The 23,557-nt window shown below is 43.6% G+C and overlaps 1 protein-coding gene across 2 annotated transcripts in view; it reads left to right on the top strand.

The window, feature by feature from the left end:
• The window catches only part of SLC1A1 (solute carrier family 1 member 1), a 42,405-nt gene that overhangs the window by 3,283 nt on the left and 15,565 nt on the right, over window positions 1–23,557 (top strand). For both annotated transcript variants that reach the window (XR_015947146.1, XM_035141042.3), the window contains exons 2-6: window positions 6,563–6,703; window positions 18,701–18,793; window positions 19,710–19,824; window positions 21,591–21,633; window positions 22,955–23,062. Coding sequence is in view for 1 of the 2 variants with exons in the window: in XM_035141042.3 (XP_034996933.1) it covers window positions 6,563–6,703; window positions 18,701–18,793; window positions 19,710–19,824; window positions 21,591–21,633; window positions 22,955–23,062 (500 nt within the window). In the remaining variant the exon portion in view is untranslated. The remainder of the gene's footprint in view (window positions 1–6,562; window positions 6,704–18,700; window positions 18,794–19,709; window positions 19,825–21,590; window positions 21,634–22,954; window positions 23,063–23,557) is intronic.

Here is a 23,557-nt window from a genome sequence, read left to right as displayed (position 1 = left end):
AAGTGTGTGTCGTAGGTTAGGCTGAGAGAGGGCAACTGGCCCAAGGTCATTCAGGGAGATCCATGGCTGACTGAGGATTTGAACCCTAGTCTCCCACGTCCTAGTCTGATTCGGGATTTAGGGTGCAACCTTAACCCAAGATCCACCAGCGAGTTAGGCTGCAGTAGATCTCTGGCTCAGTCAGCTGAGGCTGCAGTGGTTTAAGTCCCCAACCCTAGCTTAGCTGGAGATACACTAGTGCAAAATGCTCGTCTTGGCTCAGATGGCGCTCAGCCAGGCGAACCAAAGCTGACTGGATTGAGGCTGGTGTTAAGTCCCTAGGAAAGCATGCTGGGGAGAGGAACAGGCAGGGTAGAGACTTCATAGGGACCCTAACTCTGTTCATCTCAGCCATGTGGCCTAGCTGCCCAGCAGAACTTATGCCAGCAAAAAAAGGGGTGGTGTGAGTCACACTCTTAATTTACGGCTTCTTTAAGGCTATTATTTTAAGGCTTCCCTCAAACAGGGTGGGGCTGTCTCGGTTGGCAGTAGACTTGCTCCCGAATGGGGTTTGGATCTGTCTTACCTTGTTGTTGTTTAGTCATTTAGTCGTGTCGGACTCTTCGTGACCCCATGGACCATAGCACGCCAGGCACTCCTGTCTTGCACTGCCTCCCGCAGTTTGGTCAGACTCATGTTCGTAGCTTCGAGAACACTGTCCAACCATCTCGTCCTCTGTCGTCCCCTTCTCCTTTTGCCCTCCATCTTTCCCAACATCAGGGTCTTTTCCAGGGAGTCTTCTCTTCTCATGAGGTGGCCAAGTATTGGAGCCTCAGCTTCAGGATATGTTTTACCTTAGGCTGACTTAAATTAAGACAGGGTAATTAAGACAGGGTAATTAAGCTGGCTTCCCATAGGATTCCTCCTTTAACCGTCAGAAATAGCAAAAGTTGAGGCTGACAGTTCAGTGTGCACTCACTTAGAAATAAGGGCTTCATGGAACTACTTTTGAATGTGTCTAGGCTCTAGTTTCGCATATTCTAAGAACTGATCTAGAAACTGTACTGTGTACAGTGGTACCTCAGGTTACAAATGTTTCAGCTTACAAACTCCTCTAACCCAGAAATAGTACCTCAGGTTAAGAACTTTGCTTCAGGATGAGAACAGAAATTGTGCTCCGGTGGCAGCAGGAGGCCCCATTAGCTAAAGTGGTGCTTCAGGTTAAGAACAGTTTCAGGTTAAGAACGGACCTCCGGAACGAATTAGGTTCTTAACCAGAGGTACCACTGTATACATATTTACTTGGCCACAAATCCCATTGTACTTAATGCAGTTTATGCCCAAGTGAGGTACATAGGATTGTTTCCTTAGCATAATGCTATGCAGCTTCATTTGGACGTGAACCCCATTGCGTTCAGCGGCTAAGTGTGTATAGGATTGCATGTGTGGATACTGAGCTGCAATATTGTGCTAAATGAATGGTATTTAATAGCTGGATTCGTTTTATTTTCCATTTATAGGCTGGGGGGGGGAAGGATCATAGCTGCAATCCAGGCAATCTTTTAAGCACCCTTGATTTCAATGGGAGAGACTTCAGCACATGCTTAAATATCCTGTAAAATCGACATGGCACACACAAAAACTCCACTTCTTTGGCTGGGTTGTGCCCCCAGGCTATGCAAATATGAGGAAAGTCCCTTATTCCCTTGTATTTCTTTGGATGCTTCAAAATGATCACTCTTAAACAATTTAGGAAGGCAAGCGAAAGCAACATCACATGCCCTCTTCTGGTGCCATTGCATTGTCCTCTCCCACGCAACAGCACAGTAGTTTTAAATACTGTTTCGTATTTTATGAATGTGTTGAGCCACTTTGAGGAATTTGTTTCAATCAAGAACATAAATAGATAATGTTAAATCCATAAATTGCAGCAAAGGCTGCAGCACCCTTAACAGTTAGGTTGGAACCAAGCTACACCCTGCATGAAATAAAGCGTGTTTAAATTGGCAGTTCTTGTTTTGAAGAATAAGCCATAGGGGCCTTTATTGGTTTCCTGCTAGAAATCTCTCTGCACCCTCTGACTCAGCGGCTGTTTGCCCCTAAACATGTTTTTCCCCATTGCAAGTTTTAGGCACTGGAGGCCTGATCAATCTTGGGACTGTGATGCCAGGTGAACTTTTAACTGTTTCCCCCTTTTGCTGTTCCAATATGGAATGGGCTCCCATTGCATGAGAGGTGTCAGGGACTGGGAGTTGGAGGCTAACTTGGAAGACAGGATCAGTGAACTGGGGAGATGAAGAGTCCGAGGCAGGAGAAGCTGCAAGATTGGAGAGTGAAGAACAGGTGCAGGAGGAGAAAGAGATAGGACGTAGAGTCAGGGACTTGCGCACTTCTTCCTCCACCTCTCCTGCTCAACTGTCTCCTAGGACCAGAAGAGGATTGAAGTGGGAGGAGCAGAGGGTTACATGCAGGCGGAGTCTTCACCTGCTTGTGCACAGCCCAGGTGGGAGAGATACATAAGCTGAGGTTGGGGGCGCTGCGTCTCTGTTGCGGCAACTCCCTCATTGGGTGCACACCTAGAAGTTGCCAAGAGATGTAAGGCTGAGGCATGTGCCTTTTCCTAACTTGCAAGTGTTCTTTTGACAATAAAGAGTTAAATCCTCACTCTGGACGTCCCTGTCTCACAAGAGGGCTCTCGGTCCACAGCAGGGGAAAATGGGTGACAACACATCCCACACAGAAGATCCCCAGAGTCTGGATCAGACCCCCCCCTGCCTATAATTTGCTGCTTTCCCCCCCCATTCTTGGAGGAAGAGAAGAGAACACAGAAGTTGAGGTGCAGCAGGTGGAGAGGGCAGAGGAAAGGACCTAGGTGGGGCAGATGAGAAACCTCTAAGGATCACATTTACATGTGATCTAAAGTTTAAGTCACATGATTTGCCAGCAGCAAGTCCCACCCAACTATCCTATCTTTTCCCATAGCTCCCCATTCCATGGGCGTAAACTGCATTGAACGTGGTGATATTTCTAAGTGGACCTGTATAGGACCGTGGTAGAAAAACTCCTTAGACAACTGCTCAGGTGTATGTTCTCAGGCCCTGATCTCCTTTTTCAGAGTGGATTGTTGAGGTCTCACAATTCAGGCAGGGCCAGATTTACCATAGGTTTGATGAGGCCCTAAGCTACTGAAGGTAATGGGGCCCTTTTGATGTCCAGCTGTCCTTTGTCAGCAACAAATGGTCGCTGATTTTTGTGTTGAATATATGCTATAGGGTAATTTATGGACCTCACAGGTATCTAAAACCATTTGCACATAACAAAATATGTATTTTCTCAAAGTAATTGTTGAAATGAAATACAATTAAGAAGAAGTGATACTGTATTTTAGGGAGCAGGCTAGCAGGCAGGGCCCATTACAGTGGTACCTCTACTTACGAATTTAATGCGTTCCGAACACACATTTGTAAGTCGAAAAAATTTGTAAGTCGAATCCCATAGGAATGCATTGGGAGAAAAAATTTGTAAGTCGAAGCAACCCTATCTAAAAATTCGTAAGTAGAAAAAATCCTATTTAAACCGCATCCAAGATGGCAGACGGAGCTCCATTTGTAAGTAGAAAAATTCGTAATTAGAGTTATTTGTAAGTAGAGGTACCACTGTACTTACACAGTTGCTGTATGTAGGTTTTATTTTATTTGTTTTTTATCTTATTTTTTGGAAATGTACATCCAGAGGTTTTTTCCTTAAAGTTTTTGGGGGGCCCCCAAGAGAGTGGGGCCCTAAGCTATAGCTTGTTTATCTTATATGTAAATCTGGCACTGACTTCAGGACACCTTTACCTTTTTGGGGGGAGAGGAGTGTCTCTGGAATCATTTTTATTTCATTTGACAAAGCCAATCATCCACTGGACTCTGCATGCGTGGCTCAGGATCTGAGCAAAAGGGATTTGAATACATCCTTTGTAAATTCTTACAGATTTTCCTTTGAACAACTCATCCCTGTGCCATAGGACATACTGCTTCAGAATCTTGTCAGGTGATCTTGGAGGTTGCCATTCGTTGTGTGTGGGGGGGTGCACTTTGGGATGTTGGGATGAGTTTCATAATTATTTGGATCTTGGCTACAGTTCAGTTCCTTTTCTGAGTTTTGTACATTCAGGATTTGATCCAGAAGGCAAATTCACACATGCAATGCTCATTTGTTGATCTCCCCCACTGCTTTCCTGCAGGGAGAAATTTAGAGATTTTAAACATACAGGTGAAACTTGAAAAATTAGAATATCATCGAAAAGTGCATTTATTTCAGTAATGCAACTTATTGTTTTTTCTTTTTCTTTTAATTTTTACAAATGCTTTCTTTTGGAAATTCCACAGTAATAAAACAAATAGTTACAATAATACAAAAATAAACATCGCTATTGCATTTCATTAATTACATTCCATTTATAATTGATCCACCTAATGACAAATAATTACAATTACAACAAATAAAGGCTTGACATATCTTGCTTTGCATGTCATGCATCTATCTCATATATTGGTTTCACCTTTTAAATTGTGTTACTGAAATAAATGCACTTTTTGATGATATTCTAATTTTCCGAGTTTCACCTGTACCTTTGAAGTGGGGGAGTTGTAATCCTTCTCCACTGACCTTGATTTAAAATAATATGTACAAATATAATCTACTGGCGAAATTGTTGTTTCTTCACTGTTTGTTTGCAAGTTACTTTGTTTCTAAAGCAGCTATATATTTCACATGGAAGTCATTTGAGTTTCACGTTTTCTTAAAGAAATATACTTCAGATAAGTAATGGTTGTGAAAAGATAACATTATTAACATGTTGGCAAATTTTCCAGAAACTCATAGCATCAAATTTTAATGCATATAAACAATTTTATGTCCATACATTTGAATTCTAATAGATCTTTTGAAGGAAGCATGAAGATCTATTAGAATTGAAATGTATAGACCTCAAGAAATTGTCTCAATTTAGCAAAGAATTGGGCAATTAAAGGCCAGATTTGTGTGTATAGGTTAATGAAGAATAGTGTGGGCATGAAAATAGCTTTTCCATATAGCATTATATTAAGATCAATATGTACTGCTATACTTCAATACTTCGGAACATTGTTAAGGATAACTGCTATGCTTAGTGTATTTTTGGTATTTGGGATGATAAAGCGTGTCATACTTCAAAGAAACCAGTTAAATTGCTTTTTTGGTACAAGGACATGCCCTTCTGTGCAATTTTTTTTAAAAATTGGGGAGGGGATATATGAGCATTTCAATTGGAAACCTTTTCATAGCTGAAAGTGTAATTACACTTTTTTCAAGGTAAATTACAAAATACAATTCCATCCTTCCTTAGTTCAATCAACAATATGGCATTGGAGGAAAACGCTATTTGATGTTTGGGGACTTAATTTGTTAAGGATCTTAAAAATAATTAAATTATTAAGTACCGGTAAAAAAGAAAAGAATGCTTCTGTGGAACCTTTCAAAACTTTTGCAACCAAGCTTTGAGTAAGCAGTAGTGCAGTAGCTGAACTGTTGTTGTTTAGTCGTTTAGTCGTGTCGTGTCCCCATGGACCATAGCACGCCAGGCACTCCTGTCTTCCACTGCCTCCCGCAGTTTGGTCAAACTCATGCTGAACTGTATACAACTAATATACCATATATACTCGAGTATAAGCCTACTTTTTCAGCACAAAAAAAAAGTGCTGGAAAAACTGCCCTTGGCTTATATTCAAGTGAGGCGGGCGGTGGCAGAGAAAGGCACAGGACCGGGGGTCAGAGAAGCTGCGCTGTGACTCTCTGAACCCCCGTCCTATGCCTGCTCTGTGTGAGGTAGCAGGGAGGGAGAAGCGGCGAGGAAGGGATCCTCATGTGTCTCCAGAACAAAAACATAGAGAATCGAAGCCAAACTCATTTCCTTTTCTTTATATTTTTGTGTATAAGCAGACTGCTTCGTTTCCAAACTTTATGTTGCATAGATACACGCAGAAAACATATTTGATGGATTGGAACAATGGGGCAGCTTTAGGAGACACCGGTGGTTTCAAACCATGAGATTGGTGGCTAGGTGTAACTTTTGAGCATGCTCCAAGGTGAGGCATGAGCCAGGAAGAACAGCAACAGGAAGAATGCTCCCATGGTTGAGCTGCCTCACAACTCAAGTACACCTGAAGGAACCTTCTGCCATATTTGAATAACATACAGTGGTACCTCAGGTTACAAACTTAATTCATTCCGGAGGTCCATTCTTAACCCGAAACCGTTCTTAACCTGAGGCGTGCTTTCACTAATGGGGCCTCCCGCTGCCAGCGTGTGATTTCCGTTCTCATCCTGGGGCAATGTTCGCAACCCGAGGTTACTACTTTCGGGTTAGCGGAGTCTGTAACCCAAAATGTTTGTAACCAGAAGTGTTTGTAACCCGAGGTACCACTGTACTTGTGAAGAACAAACATTTTCAGCACTGTAATAATTTGCTTTATGCTGACTAAAATTATATTCAAAACATTATTTTCCTCTCCCCTCCCAAATACTAAATCTAGTTTTGTATTTCACTCTTACGTCTTAGGCATTGGATTGGGTGTCGCTGTTAGGGAATATGGAAATCTCTCCAATCTGGATAAATTTTACTTCGCCTTTCCAGGAGAAGTTCTGATGAGGATGCTCAAGCTAATCATATTGCCATTAATTATATCAAGTATGATAACAGGTAAGACCAAATATACCGTGTGTGTGTGTGTGTGTGTGTGTGTTTTCTTATTTCTGTAAATAAAATATGTTTGGTTAAAAAATAGCATTAAGCATTTAAAACTTTACTCCCGTGACTTTCAAATGTAACATTTCTCAAGTCTTACACTGATGCTATTTTAAGAATATAATGTAATAATAATTTATTATTTATCCCCCGCCCATCTGTCTGGGTTTCCATAGCCACTCTGGGTGGCTCCCAACAGAATATTAAAAACACAATAAAACTTCCCGAAACAGATATCTTCTAAAAGTCAGATAGTAGTTTATCTCCTTGACATCTGATAGAAGGGTGTTCCACAGGGCAGGTGCCACTACCGAGAAGGCGCTCTGCCTTGTTCCCTGCAATATCAAAGCATTTCCTTCACCTCTTATTTCTAGATTATTGTTCCTTAACAGGTCTTTGGAAGCTCAAACTGTGAAGTTTACACAAATGTAGAGCAGGTTCTCAGCTCAGAGTTTCTCCTGGCATCACAGGAGGGCTCTTGTCTTTTGCCGGTTGCAGGCAGCTGCTTCACCAACTGCAACCAGTTCTCAACAGGGAGAGCCTAACCGTGCTCTAATAACCTCCCCAATTGAATTGCCAGGGGTGAGGGGAGGAGCACCTAATCCCCTATCAATTTGCCCCTCCTCCAAAATCATCTTATGAGATCCTCCTTCACGCAAACTCCCTGCCAGAGGTGGGGTGGTCAGACAGAGGACCTAGTGAGACATGGGTCCCCAGTTATAGAAGACCCCCCAAAAGAGACACACACCTGGCCACCAGCGCTGTTATCTTGTATGTACCAGGTAAAACTCTGGTTTTGCTTCTGGAAGGAAGAGCTTGGAGTGTTGTTTCCAAGTGGAAAACAAGTGTCTTGTGCTGTTTCAGAGTAGCAAACCTTTGAGAAGTGATTCAGGTAGGTAGCCATGTTGGTCTGACGCAGTCGAAATATATAAAATAAAAATTAAAAAATTGTCCGGTAGCACCTTAGAGACCAGCTCAGTTTCTTTGAGAAGTGAATACATTTTAAAGCTCCGGTAGTCAGAAGGCATAAATTAAAAGTAAATCATCCAGTAAACCATCCTGTTAAGGCACAAGACAGCATATCCTAAATGCTAGCACCTTGTGATGACCAAGCACACACCCCAAACTGTACCCTGGCATGTCCCCTTTTTCCCCCTAATGGTACTGAAGTTCTGCATTAGACCTGTGGGAAGAGGAAATCTACTACAGTTGTACCTTGGTTTTTGAACAGCTTAGTTCTCAAACATTTTGGCTCCCGCACGCTGCAAACCCAGAAGAGACTATTCCGGTTTGCGAACTATTTTTGGAAGCTGACCGTCTGACGGGGCTTCCGCAGCTTCCGATTGGCTGCAGGAGCTTCCCGCAGCCAATCAGAAGCCACGCTTTGGTTTCCGAACGTTTTGGAAGTAGAACGGACTTCTGGAACAGGTTCCATTCGATTTCCAAGCTATGACTGTACTGGATCTCACTCTCTGAAGCTGGAAGGGGATATCCAATATATCCTATGGGCCCAACACTCCTTCCCAGGGACCATAGGATTACATGTACAGAAAGCAAAAACAAAAATGTATGCCATATTAATTGTACATGAAGTGAACATTCAAAAGCGTTTAAACTTTTTAAAAAATGGAGGCGGGACCTAATAAAGTTGCACTTAACTTCATTTAAAGGTTTTATTCACAGAAATCCCAAGTTTTGCTTGCTTGTTGTTGTTGTTTTTAAAAATGGATACTGTACTTGTAAATATTTTAAGATATGGCAACTTAGTAATGTACACTGCTGGTTTACTATTTTGACTTCAGGTGGGGAAATTAAGAAGCTGGAAATTGCAGACATGTTAATTTTTGCTTACTTGAAGAGCTGTATACATGAATAAAGTGTGCTTCTTACCTGAAAAAGTTACTTACAAATTTGATGTTGTATCCATTTCCAGTTGTCCACTCCGGCAACATGCTAGATCCCTCTACAAGAAAGCAGCTGTGGCTTTGCAGTGTGGGATATTTGAGACGTCTTAGTGTAAATAGGAGGAAGTCTGCATATTCTGAATTATTAAAAATGTTACAAGGAAAGGAAAAGAAGTGTTCTGATCATTGGTGTGAAGTGGCAGGAAATGACTGTGATAAAAGGGCATTGTTTGCCAAGCAGGACAAAGACTCGTGCTAAATGGAGTGCTCATCTTTTCAAGCTAATTAAGACAGCTGAAGTTTGCATATGGCACCTGATATTTAAAAAGGTAAAGGTACCCCTGACCATAAGGTCCAGTTGCGGACAACTCTGGGGTTGCGGCGCTCATCTTGCTCTATAGGCTGAGGGAGCCAGTGTTTGTCCGCAGACAGCTTCTGGGCCATGTGGCCAGCATGATATTTATATAGTCACAAAAGCACATGAAAATAGCCAGTACACACCTAGCCTATTATGGGGTTTGATATTCTTCCAGTTCCAACATGCACAAAAGGAAAGGGATTTGGATAACAATGTGCAGCTCTATTTGGCAACTATCATTCAATTCAATTCAGAGTAGCTATAGTAGTAGCGTAGTTTGAAGTTGTTGTTGTTTAGTCGTTTAGTCGTGTCCGACTCTTCGTGACCCCATGGACCATAGCACGCCAGGCACTCCTGTCTTGCACTGCCTCCCGCAGTTTGGTCAAACTCATGTTCGTAGCTTCGAGAACACTGTCCAACCATCTTGTCCTCTGACGTCCCCTTCTCCTAGTGCCCTCAATCTTTCCCAACATCAGGGTCTTTTCCAAGGATTCGTCTCTTCTCATGAGGTGGCCAAAGTATTAGAGCCTCAGCTTCACGATCTGTCCTTCCAGGGAGCACTCAGGGCTGATTTCCTTAAGAATGGATAGGTTTGATCTTCTTGCAGTCCATGGGACTCTCAAGAGTCTCCTCCAGCACCACAATTCAAAAGCATCAATTCTTCGGCGATCAGCCATCTTTATGGTCCAGCTCTTACTTCCATACATCACTACTGGGAAAACCATAGCTTTAACTATACGGACCTTTGTTTTTGAAGTTTGAAGTAGATAGTGACTATTATGCATTATGACTTTGACCTATTAATTCCCAAGTCAAGGAGATGGCTATACAGATAACAAAGAAGCTTTAAATAATCTTGTTTGGGGATTACTAGTATCACTGAAGAGAAATATGTTTATTCTGTGTGACGCAAAGAAGATCCTAAATGTCTCCTAAATCCATACCTTTTCATATTATTTACAGCTCTAGGAGACCCTGTTGTTAGCTGTTAAGTGGAAATTAACAAAATTTCATCCCATGCAGTTTCCCCTCATCCTTGTGTTTTCTCATTCCCCCCCTTTTTAAAAAAAAGTTGGGCAACAATGGGGGGAGGAATTAGCCAATGAATTTGGTTCATCATTTATTGTTGATAAAGCAAATTCAAGATAATTCAGGAACTTCCTTTATGTGCTTCTGTTAATATTATTTATTTCTGTCAGTAACCCACTTTGCAAACAAGGGCTTTGGTTCGGTAATGACCTTTAAAAATAAAAACCTTTGTCCTTGTAATGTTAAACTATGTGTCACACAGTTCTACATCTTATAAAGAAACGGCTTGATGACGAGCCTCTTGACCGATCAATATGCTACTACCCTAAAGCAGCCACTGCAAATGAACCAGATCGAATTGTGACTTGGAGACCATGGCACAAGGGACAATTTTTAATCAGATTGTGAAGCTGTCATCTGCTTTAGGAGGAGGCATGCCAAGGTGTCCCTTGTCTTCCTACAAGGTACATGCCTTTATTCTAGGGTGGCCAAAAGTGGACGTTATTCCTATAACTTTTGTGTAAAAGAGGGAACTCCAGCAGGTGTAGCTTGCATAATAAACTACACCTGTTGAACTTCTCTTTTCTGCACAGCTATTAAAGTTGTGGAAGCCCTGACTTTCACTACCGCCCACCTTACCTTATCCCCCTCCTCTCACCTGCTCCTTCATTAGGGCAGTAAAAATGTGGCAACATCTGAAAGCATGAAAAGGAGAGCTTGCAGGCTCAGACCTCAGCACTCCAAGCCCCTCCCAGACACCATGTGATCAAAATGGGTTCAAATCAGGCCACAACTTTATTGACTGTGATGAAGCGGTTCAATAGGCAATGGGTAATCGTTTTACTTCTGGCCCGCCTGCCAGAAATGATGTACAGGGTCAACCCAACAGCAGAGATTAGGGTTGCCCAGAATTTCCAATACATACCCAGAATACTGTAGTCGGAAGCAGTGTTGAGGTGGAAATTGGCAAAATGCCCAGGATTGCTGCCTTGAGGAACACAGTTGTCTAGGCCCCCAACTGGGCATATGGACAACTGGACATATAGATACCCAAGGGAGAGGAGGCGAAGGTACAACCTCCCCTCCATCCAAGACTAAGGTTACACAATGCCTAGACTGCCACTCAAGCCAATTGACCTAGCCACCAAACCCCTACATCTGCAGCCAGGACCTAAGGCTGTTAGTTAGATCAGGAGGCCAAATCTCATTCCCCTCATATGAAAGGTGCACCCTGTCCAGACAATAAAGAGTCAGGGTGCTGACTCACCCTGCCGTTCAACTGCAGGACATGCCTTTTTCACTGCCTGATTGGCCTTTTCCTGAGCCTCTTTCATACCTACAGGGTCTAGATTGCACCATATCCTCAGACCACACAAAGGAAATGGATGGATACTGGACATGGAGCTGCTGTAGGTCCTCTATAATAGCCCAAGTAAGGTCGACACTTTCCTTTGCCCTGGGTTATTTTGCACCTAGTTGGGTGACCTTGACATCCGGGGAACTGCTTAACACAACTGTCTTCATGTATAGGCCCTCCCCCCTCAAGATGTAACTGTAGGAACCTGCGGGTATCCCAAACAGGACATGGGCTATGACCCCCAAAGGCTGGTAAAACTGTAGTGGTGCCGTTTACCAGTTGATCTGTGGTGCCGGGAATGGGTCTGCCCCATGCCCGGTCACCAGCTCCTTGCCAATCTATTTTTTTGATTTTTGATTAGGTGGTCCTTAATGATAAAAAGCAGAGACATCACCTTAAAAAGCAGAGACATCACCTTGCCAGCAAAGGTCCATATAGTTAAAGCTATGGTTTTTCCAGTAGTGATGTATAGAAGTGAGAGCTGGACCATAAAGAAAGCTGATCGCCAAAGAATTGATGCTTTTGAATTATGGTGCTGGAGGAGACTCAAGAGTCCCCTGGACTGCAAGGGCTGAAGGAAAGCAGCCCTGAGTGCTCCCTGGAAGGACAGATTGTGAAGCTGAGGCTCCAATACTTTGGCCACCTCATGAGAAGAGAAGGCTCCCTGGAAAAGACCCTGATGTTGGGAAAGATGGAGGGCACAAGGAGAAGGGGACGACAGAGGACGAGATGGTTAGACAATATTCTCGAAGCCATGAACTCTCAAAGTCTAACCAAACTGCGGAAGGCAGTGGAAGACAGGAGTGCCTGGTGTGCTCTGGTCCATGGGATCACAAAGAGTTGGATACGACTAAATGACTAAACAACAACAACAACAACAACAACAACAACAACTGATAGGTGGTGAGGCTAAGAGAATTTGGAATCCCTTTGAAAAGCTTTCCCGTAAGTAGCCAGCAGCAGATGTATCAGGGTAAATATCTGGAACGGTTTTAAGGATGGGGAGTTTGATAGGGGTTGGTGCCAATTCCAAGCCCAAATTGTTTACGGTCCTGCTTGGTCCTCACAGACAGGCCCTGGTGCTTAATGATTCAAGACTTGTATTAAGCTTCACATGTTTTGGAGTACAAGTTCTTTCGATTTAGAAATAAAAACCTCTGAAAGTCAGAACTTAAGGTAAAGGTAAAAGACCCCTAGACGGTTAAGTCCAGTCAAAGGCGACTATGGGGTTGTGGCGCTCATCTCGCTTTCAGGCCGAGGGAGCCAGCGTTTGTCCGCAGACAGCTTTCCGGGTTGTGTGGCCAGCAGGACTAAACTACTACTGGAGTGTGGAAACTGTGTTTACCTTCCCGCCGGAGCAGTACCTGTTTATCTACCTGCACTGGCATGCTTTCATACTGCTAGGTTGGCAGTAATTGGGACAGAGCAATGGGAGCTCACCCCATCACATGGATTTGAACCGTCGACCTTCCGGTCAGCAAGCCCAAGAGGCTCAGTGGTTTAGACCACAGCGCCACCCGCGTCCCTCTAATTCAGAACTCAACAATCATAGAATCACAAAACTGTAAAGTTGGAAGAGACCCCAAGGATCATCAAGTCCAACCCTCTGCAATGCGGGAATCGCAACTGAAGAATCCCTGACAGATGGCCATCCAAACTCCGTTTAAAAACTTCCAGTGAAGGAGATCTTGACCACCACTTTCTGAGGTAGTCCATTTCACTGTCAAACAGGTCTTACCACCAGAAAGTTCTTCCCAATGTTTAGTCAGAATCTCCTTTCTTGCCATTTGAACCAATTGGTTCAGGTCCTACCTTCTGGAGCAGCAGAAAACAAGCTTGCTCCATCTTTCATATGAGAGCCCGTCAGCCATTTGAAAATAGCTATTATTTCCCCTCTTCTCTTCTCCAGGCTAAATATACCCAACTCCCTCATCTATTTCTCAGAAGGCTTGGTTTCCAGACCCCTTTTTAGTCTTGGTGGCCCTTGTTCTGGACACTAGACTTCTATTGATGCAGTCTAGAATTGCAATTTTGTGTGTGTGTGTGTGTGTGTGTGTGTGTGTGTGTGTGTGTGTGTGTGTGTGTGCTGCATCACACTGTTTACTCATATCAAGCTTGTGGTCCACTAAGACCCCCTAGATCCTTTCATATGCACTATATCATGCCAGGTGCCCCCACAAATCCTTCTGTAAGTCAAGATTCCTTCTTGTTCTGGCAGTCATCAGATGAGAGTTAAAGGAGGAAATGGGTCATGCTTCAACTAGGCAGAAGACATGTGTTAATCCTCACAACCTTCTGGGAAGCAATGATTATCTTAGTCTGAAAGTTGCAAGGTGGTTGTGATGCAGTTTTCAAAGAGATGGTAATGTGATTGCTCTGTGGCAAACTAAAATTTCCCCCTCATATTAGGTTATGTGAGTTGATCATTTGCACACCACATGCAACCTAGTTTGTGTGCAGGCTGCTTTTGAATTCCAGATAATCCACATCATTCTGCCGACACGTTCACAAAGCATAACCACATTATACGTAGCAACCTACTTTGCTGAACTGTACACTGAAGTGGTTGTGTGAATCGGTTCTTAATGCACGTGCTCTTCGAGAAGAGCTCATTTTAATGTTTGATCGTGTTTGGTTAAGTAGTAACCACACTCTTCAATAACGTGGCATGTGTGCTTGAGGTCATGTATTTTGTCTCTGCAGGTCTATATCTCGTGCAAGCACAACACACCTATTGTCCGCCTCGGGAACTGGCCAAGTATGCAGTATGAAATCAATCTCTGTAGAGAGAGGATTTATGGTTTGGTCATCAAATAGAACAGTGTTGGCGCAGGCAGTTAAAACAGGCCAGGCTTTTTTGCTGATCCTCTTTAATGACCAATTTATTGCGTGGGCTAAATGGAATGGAGGAAGAAATAGATTCTGTCAGTTTCCCTCTAATAGCTAGGTGACTTGTTCGGTCCTTGCTAGAAGCTCTGAGAAAGGGAGGAGAAGTACAGCTGATTCACTCTCAGTGATGACTTTCAGATTTCATCAGTGGCAAATTTCTGAAAGAGAGCTGCTTTGAGTTCAGTCCTGCCTGAAAGGCACACCCTTTGATCTTCTACCTAATAGCAGGTGTTTTGAGGGACTAACGCTGGGCACACTGTACAGAGAACAAACTCTCCACATGTGCAGAGGCACACATATCTTATTACCTCGCAACATCATTCAGAATGGAAGCCTTGCTCAATTGAAATCTGGTTCTGGGTCTCCATCTTAGTAATTTTGTGAGACCTTTAAAACACTGAAATGCTGACACATGGTGATAGAAGTCAACGTGCCGAGACACCATAAAGAACAAAGAACAGAACTCTGCTTTGTACTGGGACACAGTCACAATTCTGGCAACAGTGCAGGATAAGCAATTAACACATTATACTGGCAGCTGCCACATGGCCGCACCAGGGCAATTATGTTGATCTTGGGGTGCAAGGAAATGGCAGGATTCTCTCCACAGTGGCAGAGCAAGCCGATCGGGTGCCAGGGGCGGCGTGCGTGCCCTGCGCCCAGGGGCAGGGCCAGCCACCCGTGGGGAGGGGCGAGCCAGGGCAGGACACTCCATGGGGCCTCCGGACTCTGCCTGCTTCCTCCCACTCAGCTCCCCTACAGCTGAGGAGGAGGCGGTTGTTGGACCGTTTGGGGGTAGCGTGGAGCCTGCGGGCGCTCAAGCCACCGTGTCATTCCAGGAGAGACGCATGGCATAGCTGCCAAGTACCCCGTTTCCCCCCGGGAACCCCCCGTTTTTAGTTACCTTTTCCCGGTGGTCCCCCGTATCACTTCGTCTCCCGTTTTTCTCCATTATTTTCTCCTGACGGAGGCCATTTTTTTTCTTTCTGATTTGCCCTTCTATGGGCACCAAAAATGGCCACCGCCGGATTCAAAAGTCACATCTACGCATGTCCGGAAGTGCATAGATGGGCGGAGCGACACCGGAAGTTGCGTTGACGCACTTCCTGACATGCGTAGAAGTGACTTTCGAAGCCGGCGGCGGCCATTTTTGGTGCCCATAGAAGGGCAAAACGACACCGGAAGTTACATCGATGCAACTTCCGGTGTCACACAGCTGCCGGTCCTGGATTCTGCAGTCCAGGACTTGGAAGGTAAGACGCGTGGCTCGGGTGCACTGCAGGCCCCACGGTGAGTGCCGCCTGGCATTTTGTCACACACACCCCAGTGGTGACACCCAGAGCAGACCGCCCCCACCGCATCCCCCTTCCTCCACCACTGCCTCTCCAATCCCTTTGTGTAATACTTGGGTCTTTGTCCCTTAAATTGAGTGATGCAAGTTTGTACTGGTTATGGTTAACGGGATGTAGGACCAAACCAGCCAGGACACTGAAGAATGGAGGTAGAGGAGCTCCTACCATATAGGTCTATAATTTTTTATTTGCATTAGATCTGAAACTTGTTTTGGCATCACTGTTATATAAGCTTCCTTCTGTGTTCCTGGAATTTCACCTGTGATAGAATGAGATTCTAGAGATAGGTGAAATTCCAGGTCTTATCTCTCTGAAAACCACTGAAATGCTGGGAATTTTTTTAGCAAAAGATCTTAACTATGAATGTATGTGATTGGTATGTAATGCAGACCTTGCTTATTCAATTGAGCTTGTTGCAGCTTTTCCCTAACTGGAAAACCTTGTGAAATTTGAACACTGTCCCAGGGTTTGCTTGATTTTTGATTTTTTTTTTTAAAAAAAGCAGCTTTATCTGTGTTGCTGAGCAATGAAATTTCTTAGTATTAACAAATAGACAGAAGTACGTCCTTCTTGACTGCTGTTCCAGGAACATTTCCTAACAGAATTATTATTAAGTGGAAGAGGGAGGTTTTGTTTGTTTTTCTGAGAACAATATGTGTCTCTTTGAGCATAATATAAGTCTGTGATTCATAAATCCTTCTTCATGGAAATAATGGAGGATTTTATGAGAATGCTGAACCTTTAAAAGGGTTCTCATGTTGCAAACACTTCAGGTTACAGACTCCGCTAACCCAGAAGAAGTAACTCGGATTAAGAACTTTACCTCAGGATGAGAACAGAAATCGTGCGGGGGCGGCACAGCGGCAGCAGGAGGCCCCATTAGCTAAAGTGGTACCTCAGGTTAAGAATGGTTTCAGGTTAAGAATGGACCTCCGGAACGAATTAAGTTCTTAACCTGAGGTACCACTGTACTATGTTCCTGCCTGAAATTCTGAAATAATGTCTTATTTCTAAAACGGATTAGTTTATTTTGTTAGATAAAAAGACAGGCTAACATCCATCTCATAAAATAAATTTCCCCTGCCACTGAGTCACTTTTAAAAGCAGTTAGATTTTCCTCTGCAAGTTAAAAGGGTGGCATGTACGACGCAGAATAAAATGGCACAATCAGATACATTATCCGGCTAGGAGGCTGACTATCAGCCACAATGACACAATGAGTCCTAGTTACAGGTAGGTAGCCGTGTTGATCTGAGTCGAAGCAAAATAAAAAAATTCCTTCAGTAGCACCTTAAAGACCAACTAAGTTTATATTTTGGTATGAGCTTTCGTGTGCATGCACACTTCTTCAGATACACGTGTATCTGAAGAAGTGTGCATGCACACGAAAGCTCATACCAAAATATAAACTTAGTTGGTCTTTAAGGTGCTACTGAAGGAATTTTTTTACAATGAGTCCTGTATGTTCAGGGTAATACCATATTTACTTGAATCTAATGCTCACCTTTTTTTGCCAAATTACATTGCAAAAATTAAGGTGCGCATTAGATTCAATGGCACATTTACATCCGCCAGCAAATACATTTTTTGGTTTCCAGGTTCTGAAAATTGAGGTGCGCATTAGATTCGATGGAGCATTAGACTCGAGTAAATATGGTATATCTTTGATTACCCAAACTGAAGGCGGGGCAACAGCTGAGAACCAACACCTTGATGCTGTGCTTGTGAGATTCCAGGGATCTGCTTGACAGCTTTTGTAAACAGAGGGTAATGCTGCCATTCTGGTTGATCAAACAGAAGTGTCTACTAACAAGTGGTTTCAACCATTTCCCCCTTCCTTCTGCATCTGGGGCGGCTCCCAGTATGTTTCCAAGCACAATTCAAAGTGTTGGTGCTGACCTTTAAAGCCCTAAACAGCCTTGGTCCTGTATACTGAAGGAGCGTCTCCACCTCCATCATTCTGCCCAGACACTGAGGTCCAGCACCGAGGGCCTTCTGGCAGTTCCCTCATTGCGAGAAGTGAGGTTACAGGGAACCAAACAGAGGGCCTTCTCGGTAGTGGCACCTGCCCTATGGAACGCCCTCCCAGCAGATGTCAAGGCAATAAGCAACTATTTTACTTTTAAAAGACAACTGAAGGCGGCCCTGTTTAGGGAAGTTTTTAATGTTTGATGCTGTATTGTTTTTAATATTTGGTTGGAAGCCGCCAGGAGTGGCTGGGGAAACCCAGCCAGATGGGCGGGGTATAAATAATAAATTATTACGGTATTATATTATTATTATAACCCCCTGCGCCCCTTCCACACTGTCTTGGAGGTTCCCTTAACTCTTATGTTAGTAGGCATTTTATATGAACAACACAGGAAGTCATCTTATACCAAATCAAACCATAATTAGTGCATTTAGTCTCTGTTGGCGGTCAGCATCTCTCCAGGGTTTCAGGCAGAGCACATTCCCAGTCGTACCTTGAGATGCCAGGGATTGGGACCCTCCGCATATGAAATGACTGTTTTGCCACTGAACTACGTACAGCCCTTCGGGTGTGTCAAAAGCTTTTTCTGCAAGTGGAAAAGCTTAACTGGAAGCCACCCACTATGCAAGGAGAATAGGTAAAGCAAATATCAGAAATGTGGACATGAATTGCCCATGTGGAGATGGCAATATTGAGTCGGTGGCTCATGTGCTTCTGGCTTGCAGTCCTTATAAAAAGATTTGAGGAGTGAGGTTATTACCGCTCTACTATTGCCCATGCCAGGTCACTCAACCCTTGCTACTGTGCCCGCCCTTCTAGCAGATCAAGATGATCAGGTGGCAGCAAAAAACTACAAGGTTTCTAGCGGGGGCAATTAGAATAAGATCTATTATTTTATTATTGATGTAAACCTCCAAAATGTATTTTGTATAGTTAAGTTTTTGCCTGTCTTCAGTACATTTTATTTTATTGCTATGGTTAGTGGCTGATGCAAATAAAGATTCTAATGATCTGCTCTGATCTAGACATGAACTGCATTTATTTACAAATGTTTATGAACTAGAATCTCATTATTTTCCAAATATCCCCAGGTGTTGCTGCTTTGGACTCTGGCATTTCTGGAAAGATTGGCTTGCGGGCAGTTGTTTACTACTTCTTCACTACAGCTTTAGCCGTAATCCTAGGTAATCCTAGAATCTTTATAATCCTTAAATTTATTTGCATTGTACAATGACATTTTGTTTTTATTTTAAATGCACATCAGAAGTAAGCAGTCATTTTTCACCTCACCCAGATTTTTTAGAAAGAGCATGTTTGGATAAACTGTTCATCTAGAGTCATTCTCATGGAATAGGTTTTTGTTTTGTTTTTTGCTCCATGCTACATTCCCGATATGTGATGTCATAGGCATACAGGATTGTTTTAACAACAAATACAATACTTAACCACGGGATTACCTGTACCTGTACTGTTACCTGTAGTGTTTAGGGAAGCTTTTAGTATTTGATGAATTATTGTATTTTAATATTTTGCTGGAAGCCACCCAGAGTGACTAGGGAAACCCAGCCAGATGGGCGGGGTATAAATAATAAATTATTATTATTGTTTCTGAGCAAACAAGGACCGGGCAGGAGCAAAGCGGCTGCAATCTCCTCCTTAGGATCCAGCACATTCACACAAATCATCATTTCGCTTATTGTGAATGTGCAACTTTGGCCCCTATGGCCGTCTGCAGCCTGGGTTCATCAATAGGCTGAATGACTTGGTGGGTTGTGTGTTCATCTTTTCCCCTCCTATAAAGCTTACTCTCTGTTGTGTGTGCCACAGAAGCTCTGAAATGAGTCAGCTGTTTCCTCACTGAAGGAATTAACCCATTAAGCTGCATTCTTTAACACGATCTTGTATCCTGTAAATGTGAACTCAGTTTCCCACCAAACCTGGAAGGAAAAATCCCCGATTCTACAGCTGACATAATCCTGACCTGTCATTTGCTGTGCTCTGGAAACAGCCATTGTACACCTTGTTTTGTTTTTTGTTTTAAAAAAAAATGCTGCGTGCAAGATTTCCATCTGTTCAGAATGTTATTTTTCTCCATTACAGGGATTGTGTTGGTTGTGGCTATCAAACCAGGCGTGTCCCAGAATGCTGCAGAGATTGACAGAATGGGCAGTACACCTGAAGTCTCCACAGTGGATGCTATGTTAGACTTGGTTAGGTGAGCCTTTCAGATTATGTTCTGTTGCTGAACCGATTGCACCATAAATGCCACTGTCTCAGTTTTAAGCTATCAAACCATATGTATCTGAGAGATGGGGAAGCTTGTAGTATGGAACTTTTAAGCAATATATTTTATCCAATGCTGTCTCCAGACCATGAGTGAGCAGAATAAACCTCTGCTCTTACGACGAGACTTCACATTCCTCTTCTCCCTCTTTAATGCTCTATTGTTTTAATACTAGATTGGGAGCCGCCCAGAGTGGCTGAGGAGACTCAGCCAGATGGGCGGGGTATAAATAATAAATTATTGTTTTTATTATTATCCCCTCTGAGTGCCTTCAGTCACCTGCTCCAGGTGTTGTGGGTTTCTCTGGAGCATATTTTGTGGGGAGAAGCAGAGATGTTGGAGTCCCGATGCCCAAGTGGAAATCTGCTCATGCAATGTTGGGTTCTGACCAATATAAAGGACCTGTTCATAATTATGCAGTTCCTTTTCTTGATAAAACACAGGGGGTAGCGTATGCAATTCGTACTAGTTTTTTTCCTTTTCTTTATTCAGCTGGTAGGTGTCCCCTGCCCAATGCAGGAAGTATTTGGAACTATTTGTCTGCCAAAACAAAATGATATAATTACTAAAAACAACAACTAGAAAGTGTTACAAAGTCTGAGTGGGACATTTTTATCCTACTATGTCAATCCAGTAAGATTGTATATCTATATCCCAAGCACTGAATCCCGACTGAATGACAAATATAGCATGGAAGAAAGATCCGTTGACTCTTTAAGGCCTTACATAAGTGTTTCACCTTGAACAGATCTTCCTAGAACTTTGAGCCTTGATATAATATATCCTGGGATATGTGGAGAGAGAGAGAGAAACATTATCACCAGCATTCCCTATTGCTTCTTCAATATACTTTGTATTGCGTGGACAGGCGGAGTCCCCCAAACCCCATGCGACCCCTGAGCGGAATAATGATGCAAGACAACGTGCTATGGGATTAAAAATTGGCCACAACTTTATTGAGATTCAGATGTAGTGAGACCTTGGCTCAGGCATTGGGCGTTATCCTCTCCCAGGCCCCAGCCGGGGTTCTGGGAGGCTTCGGGGTTATCCAGAATGTATGGGGGGTAGGGCTGGCTCTGAAGAATATATGTTCAAGCAGAGAGAGACACCCCCCCCGTTCGCTGCCGCTGGATCATGTCGCCCTCACACCCCTCCCTTCAGGAAGATAGCCTAAAGAATTCGGCCCAAGTCCTGACGCCGCCAAAGTTGTGACGTATTGCTACGGGAAAGGCGAAACCTGCCAATGCAGGAAAATTCCTTTCCGGCCCTTCAACAGCGAACTTGATGTAGCAGCACCTGCATACCTATGGAAAAAAGGGGGCTAATCTGCAACAGAAAGTCAGTGAACTACAACGAAATGGTCAATGAGGGCGTGGAGGGTGGGAGAAGCTCCGGAGCCGACTGGTGCCTGTAAGTAGGATTCAACTTCTATTGTGTGAGCTGTAAGACCCTCCCCTTACCTGGCCAGACCCCTGGCAAACACCTCCCCCAGGCAGGATTGAGCAGTTGGCTGGGGTAGGCAGAGACCCCCTGCATCCTGCCTGGCGAGGTGGTGCCAGATCCAAACTTCCAGGGAGTCGCCTTTTGGGGGTCAAGGGGGCTGCGCGCGACCACGCAAAATGTGTTCCCCATTTTATGTGGGGAGCGGTCATTATTACATTGTGATATCATTAAAGGATCTTAAAATCCTTCTGCAGGAATATGTTCCCAGAAAACCTTGTGCAGGCCTGTTTCCAACAGGTAGGTTGAATCTTGGTATTTACGAACCCGTGCTCTGCATTTATTTCTCCACCTCCATAAAACAACATTGTGGTGCTTATACTGTAGGATACTGTGATATTTTGGGGGCAACAAAACACACAATGAAAACATCACGGAAAAATTAGGGTCTCCAAAAATTCACTTTCCTTTCCAGTTACCAGCACTCTAGAAGACAATTTTCAGAACCAAAGTAACATATAAAGCATGCATTCCGGGGCGGCATTAAGATCAGGGCCGTCTCTAGGCTTGGGCTAGGTGGCGCAATGCACCAGGGCGCCTGGCCACCAGGGGCACTGCTGCGCTCACCAGAAAGCTGATGTCTGAGCCCTATGGCTCGGCCGCCGCCTCCTCTCCTTCGGCCCGCGGGAATCCCCTCAGCCGCTGCCCGCCGAGCCGCTGTCACATGCGGAAGCGGCGGTGGTGGGAGCGGCTCCCGAGGGGCCTCCTCCACATCTGGTGCCTGCCGCCCCACCATCACCACTCCCGGGGCACAGGCAGCGGCATGGCAACTGCCTCCTGCTCCTCAGGCCGCTGGGAGCGCAGCGAGAGAGCACAGGCGGAGGCAGCGGTGGACCGGTCAGCTGGCCGGGGAACAAGCAGCGCACTGCGGGACCCGGAATTCACCACTCATGCCTGTTTCTGGGGTGGAGGAAGGAAAAAGAAGAAAACACAGAACTGTGTAAAGGCGGAAAAACTATATGCAGATATACAAAAAAAAAGCCCTAACCCATACATTCTTTTATAAATTTGATATTGTTATCTTAATACTAATAGAAATATTAATAGTCTGCTGCATTTTGTATAAATTCATTCCAAATATTGTCGTATTTATCCAAGCAGAGTCTATGTCTGTAAGCAGTCCATTCGCCAGTTGCAAGTGTTATCATATTATCAATCCACTGATTAAAGGAGATCATATCTTTACTCTTCCAGTTCATCAGTATCAGCCTCTTGGCTACCATTAGAGAGCGTAAAATCCATTTTCGTTGTCCTTTTGCTAACTTCCGTACAGCAGGTATAAAGAAAACCAAATCATTTACTCCATACTATGTTGGCTGTTGTTCTAACACAGGCACCCCCAAACTTCGGCTCTGCAGATGTTTTGGACTACAATTCCCATATTCCCTGACCACTGGTCCTGTTAGCTAGGGATCATGGGAGTTGTAGGCCAAAACATCTGTGTGTCAGCATTCTAGGCCTCACTAAACACCTTCCCAATCCTGAAAAGAAGTTTAAAAAATAGTTTCCTTGTCAATCCATAATATCCTAAGAATGTAATGTATGTTTTCTTAACTTTCAGTATAAGACCAAGCGTGTAGAAATAACGATAAAAAAGGAAGTAGACAAAAATGCTACTGTTCCTACACCAGACCCGCTCTCGACTGTACTGCCAACAGAGACTCCAAAGGTATTATTACTACTGGCTATTGTATTGCACTGCAACCATTGAAATTATGAAGAAAGGGTTATGGTAGTGAAATTCTGCTTGTAAATGTGATAATTAATAACAGGAATTGAAAAGGATCTACTAGACCACACTGTTAAAAGACCCAAGCTTGTGGTTGAATCCTTTGAGATAATTTGTTCTCCAGAGTTTCTAGCATGCAGCCATTTAGAAGCACTACACAAACCAACACTTTCAAAGCTATAACCCAAGGAATAAAGTAGCAAACTAACCAATAAACCCCAAACAGGCTTAAGTTTCTAGAGTTTCTTGAACTTTCGTATCAACAAAATGCATTGTTGGTATTCATATTTTATTGAAAAGATTTCAGTTGTAAAGAAATAAAGTGATGCAAAGAAAAAGAGAAAAAGGCGCAAAAATGTGTAGGGGGGAAACCCACAATATATGAATATATATGAAAAATACCCGAACCCATACATTCTTTTATAAATCTGATGT

The sequence above is a fragment of the Zootoca vivipara genome, chromosome 15 (genome assembly GCF_965207765.1).
Source record: "Zootoca vivipara chromosome 15, rZooViv2.hap1.1, whole genome shotgun sequence".
NCBI lineage: Eukaryota > Metazoa > Chordata > Lepidosauria > Squamata > Lacertidae > Zootoca > Zootoca vivipara.
This window is presented reverse-complemented; position numbering and strand designations above follow the sequence as displayed.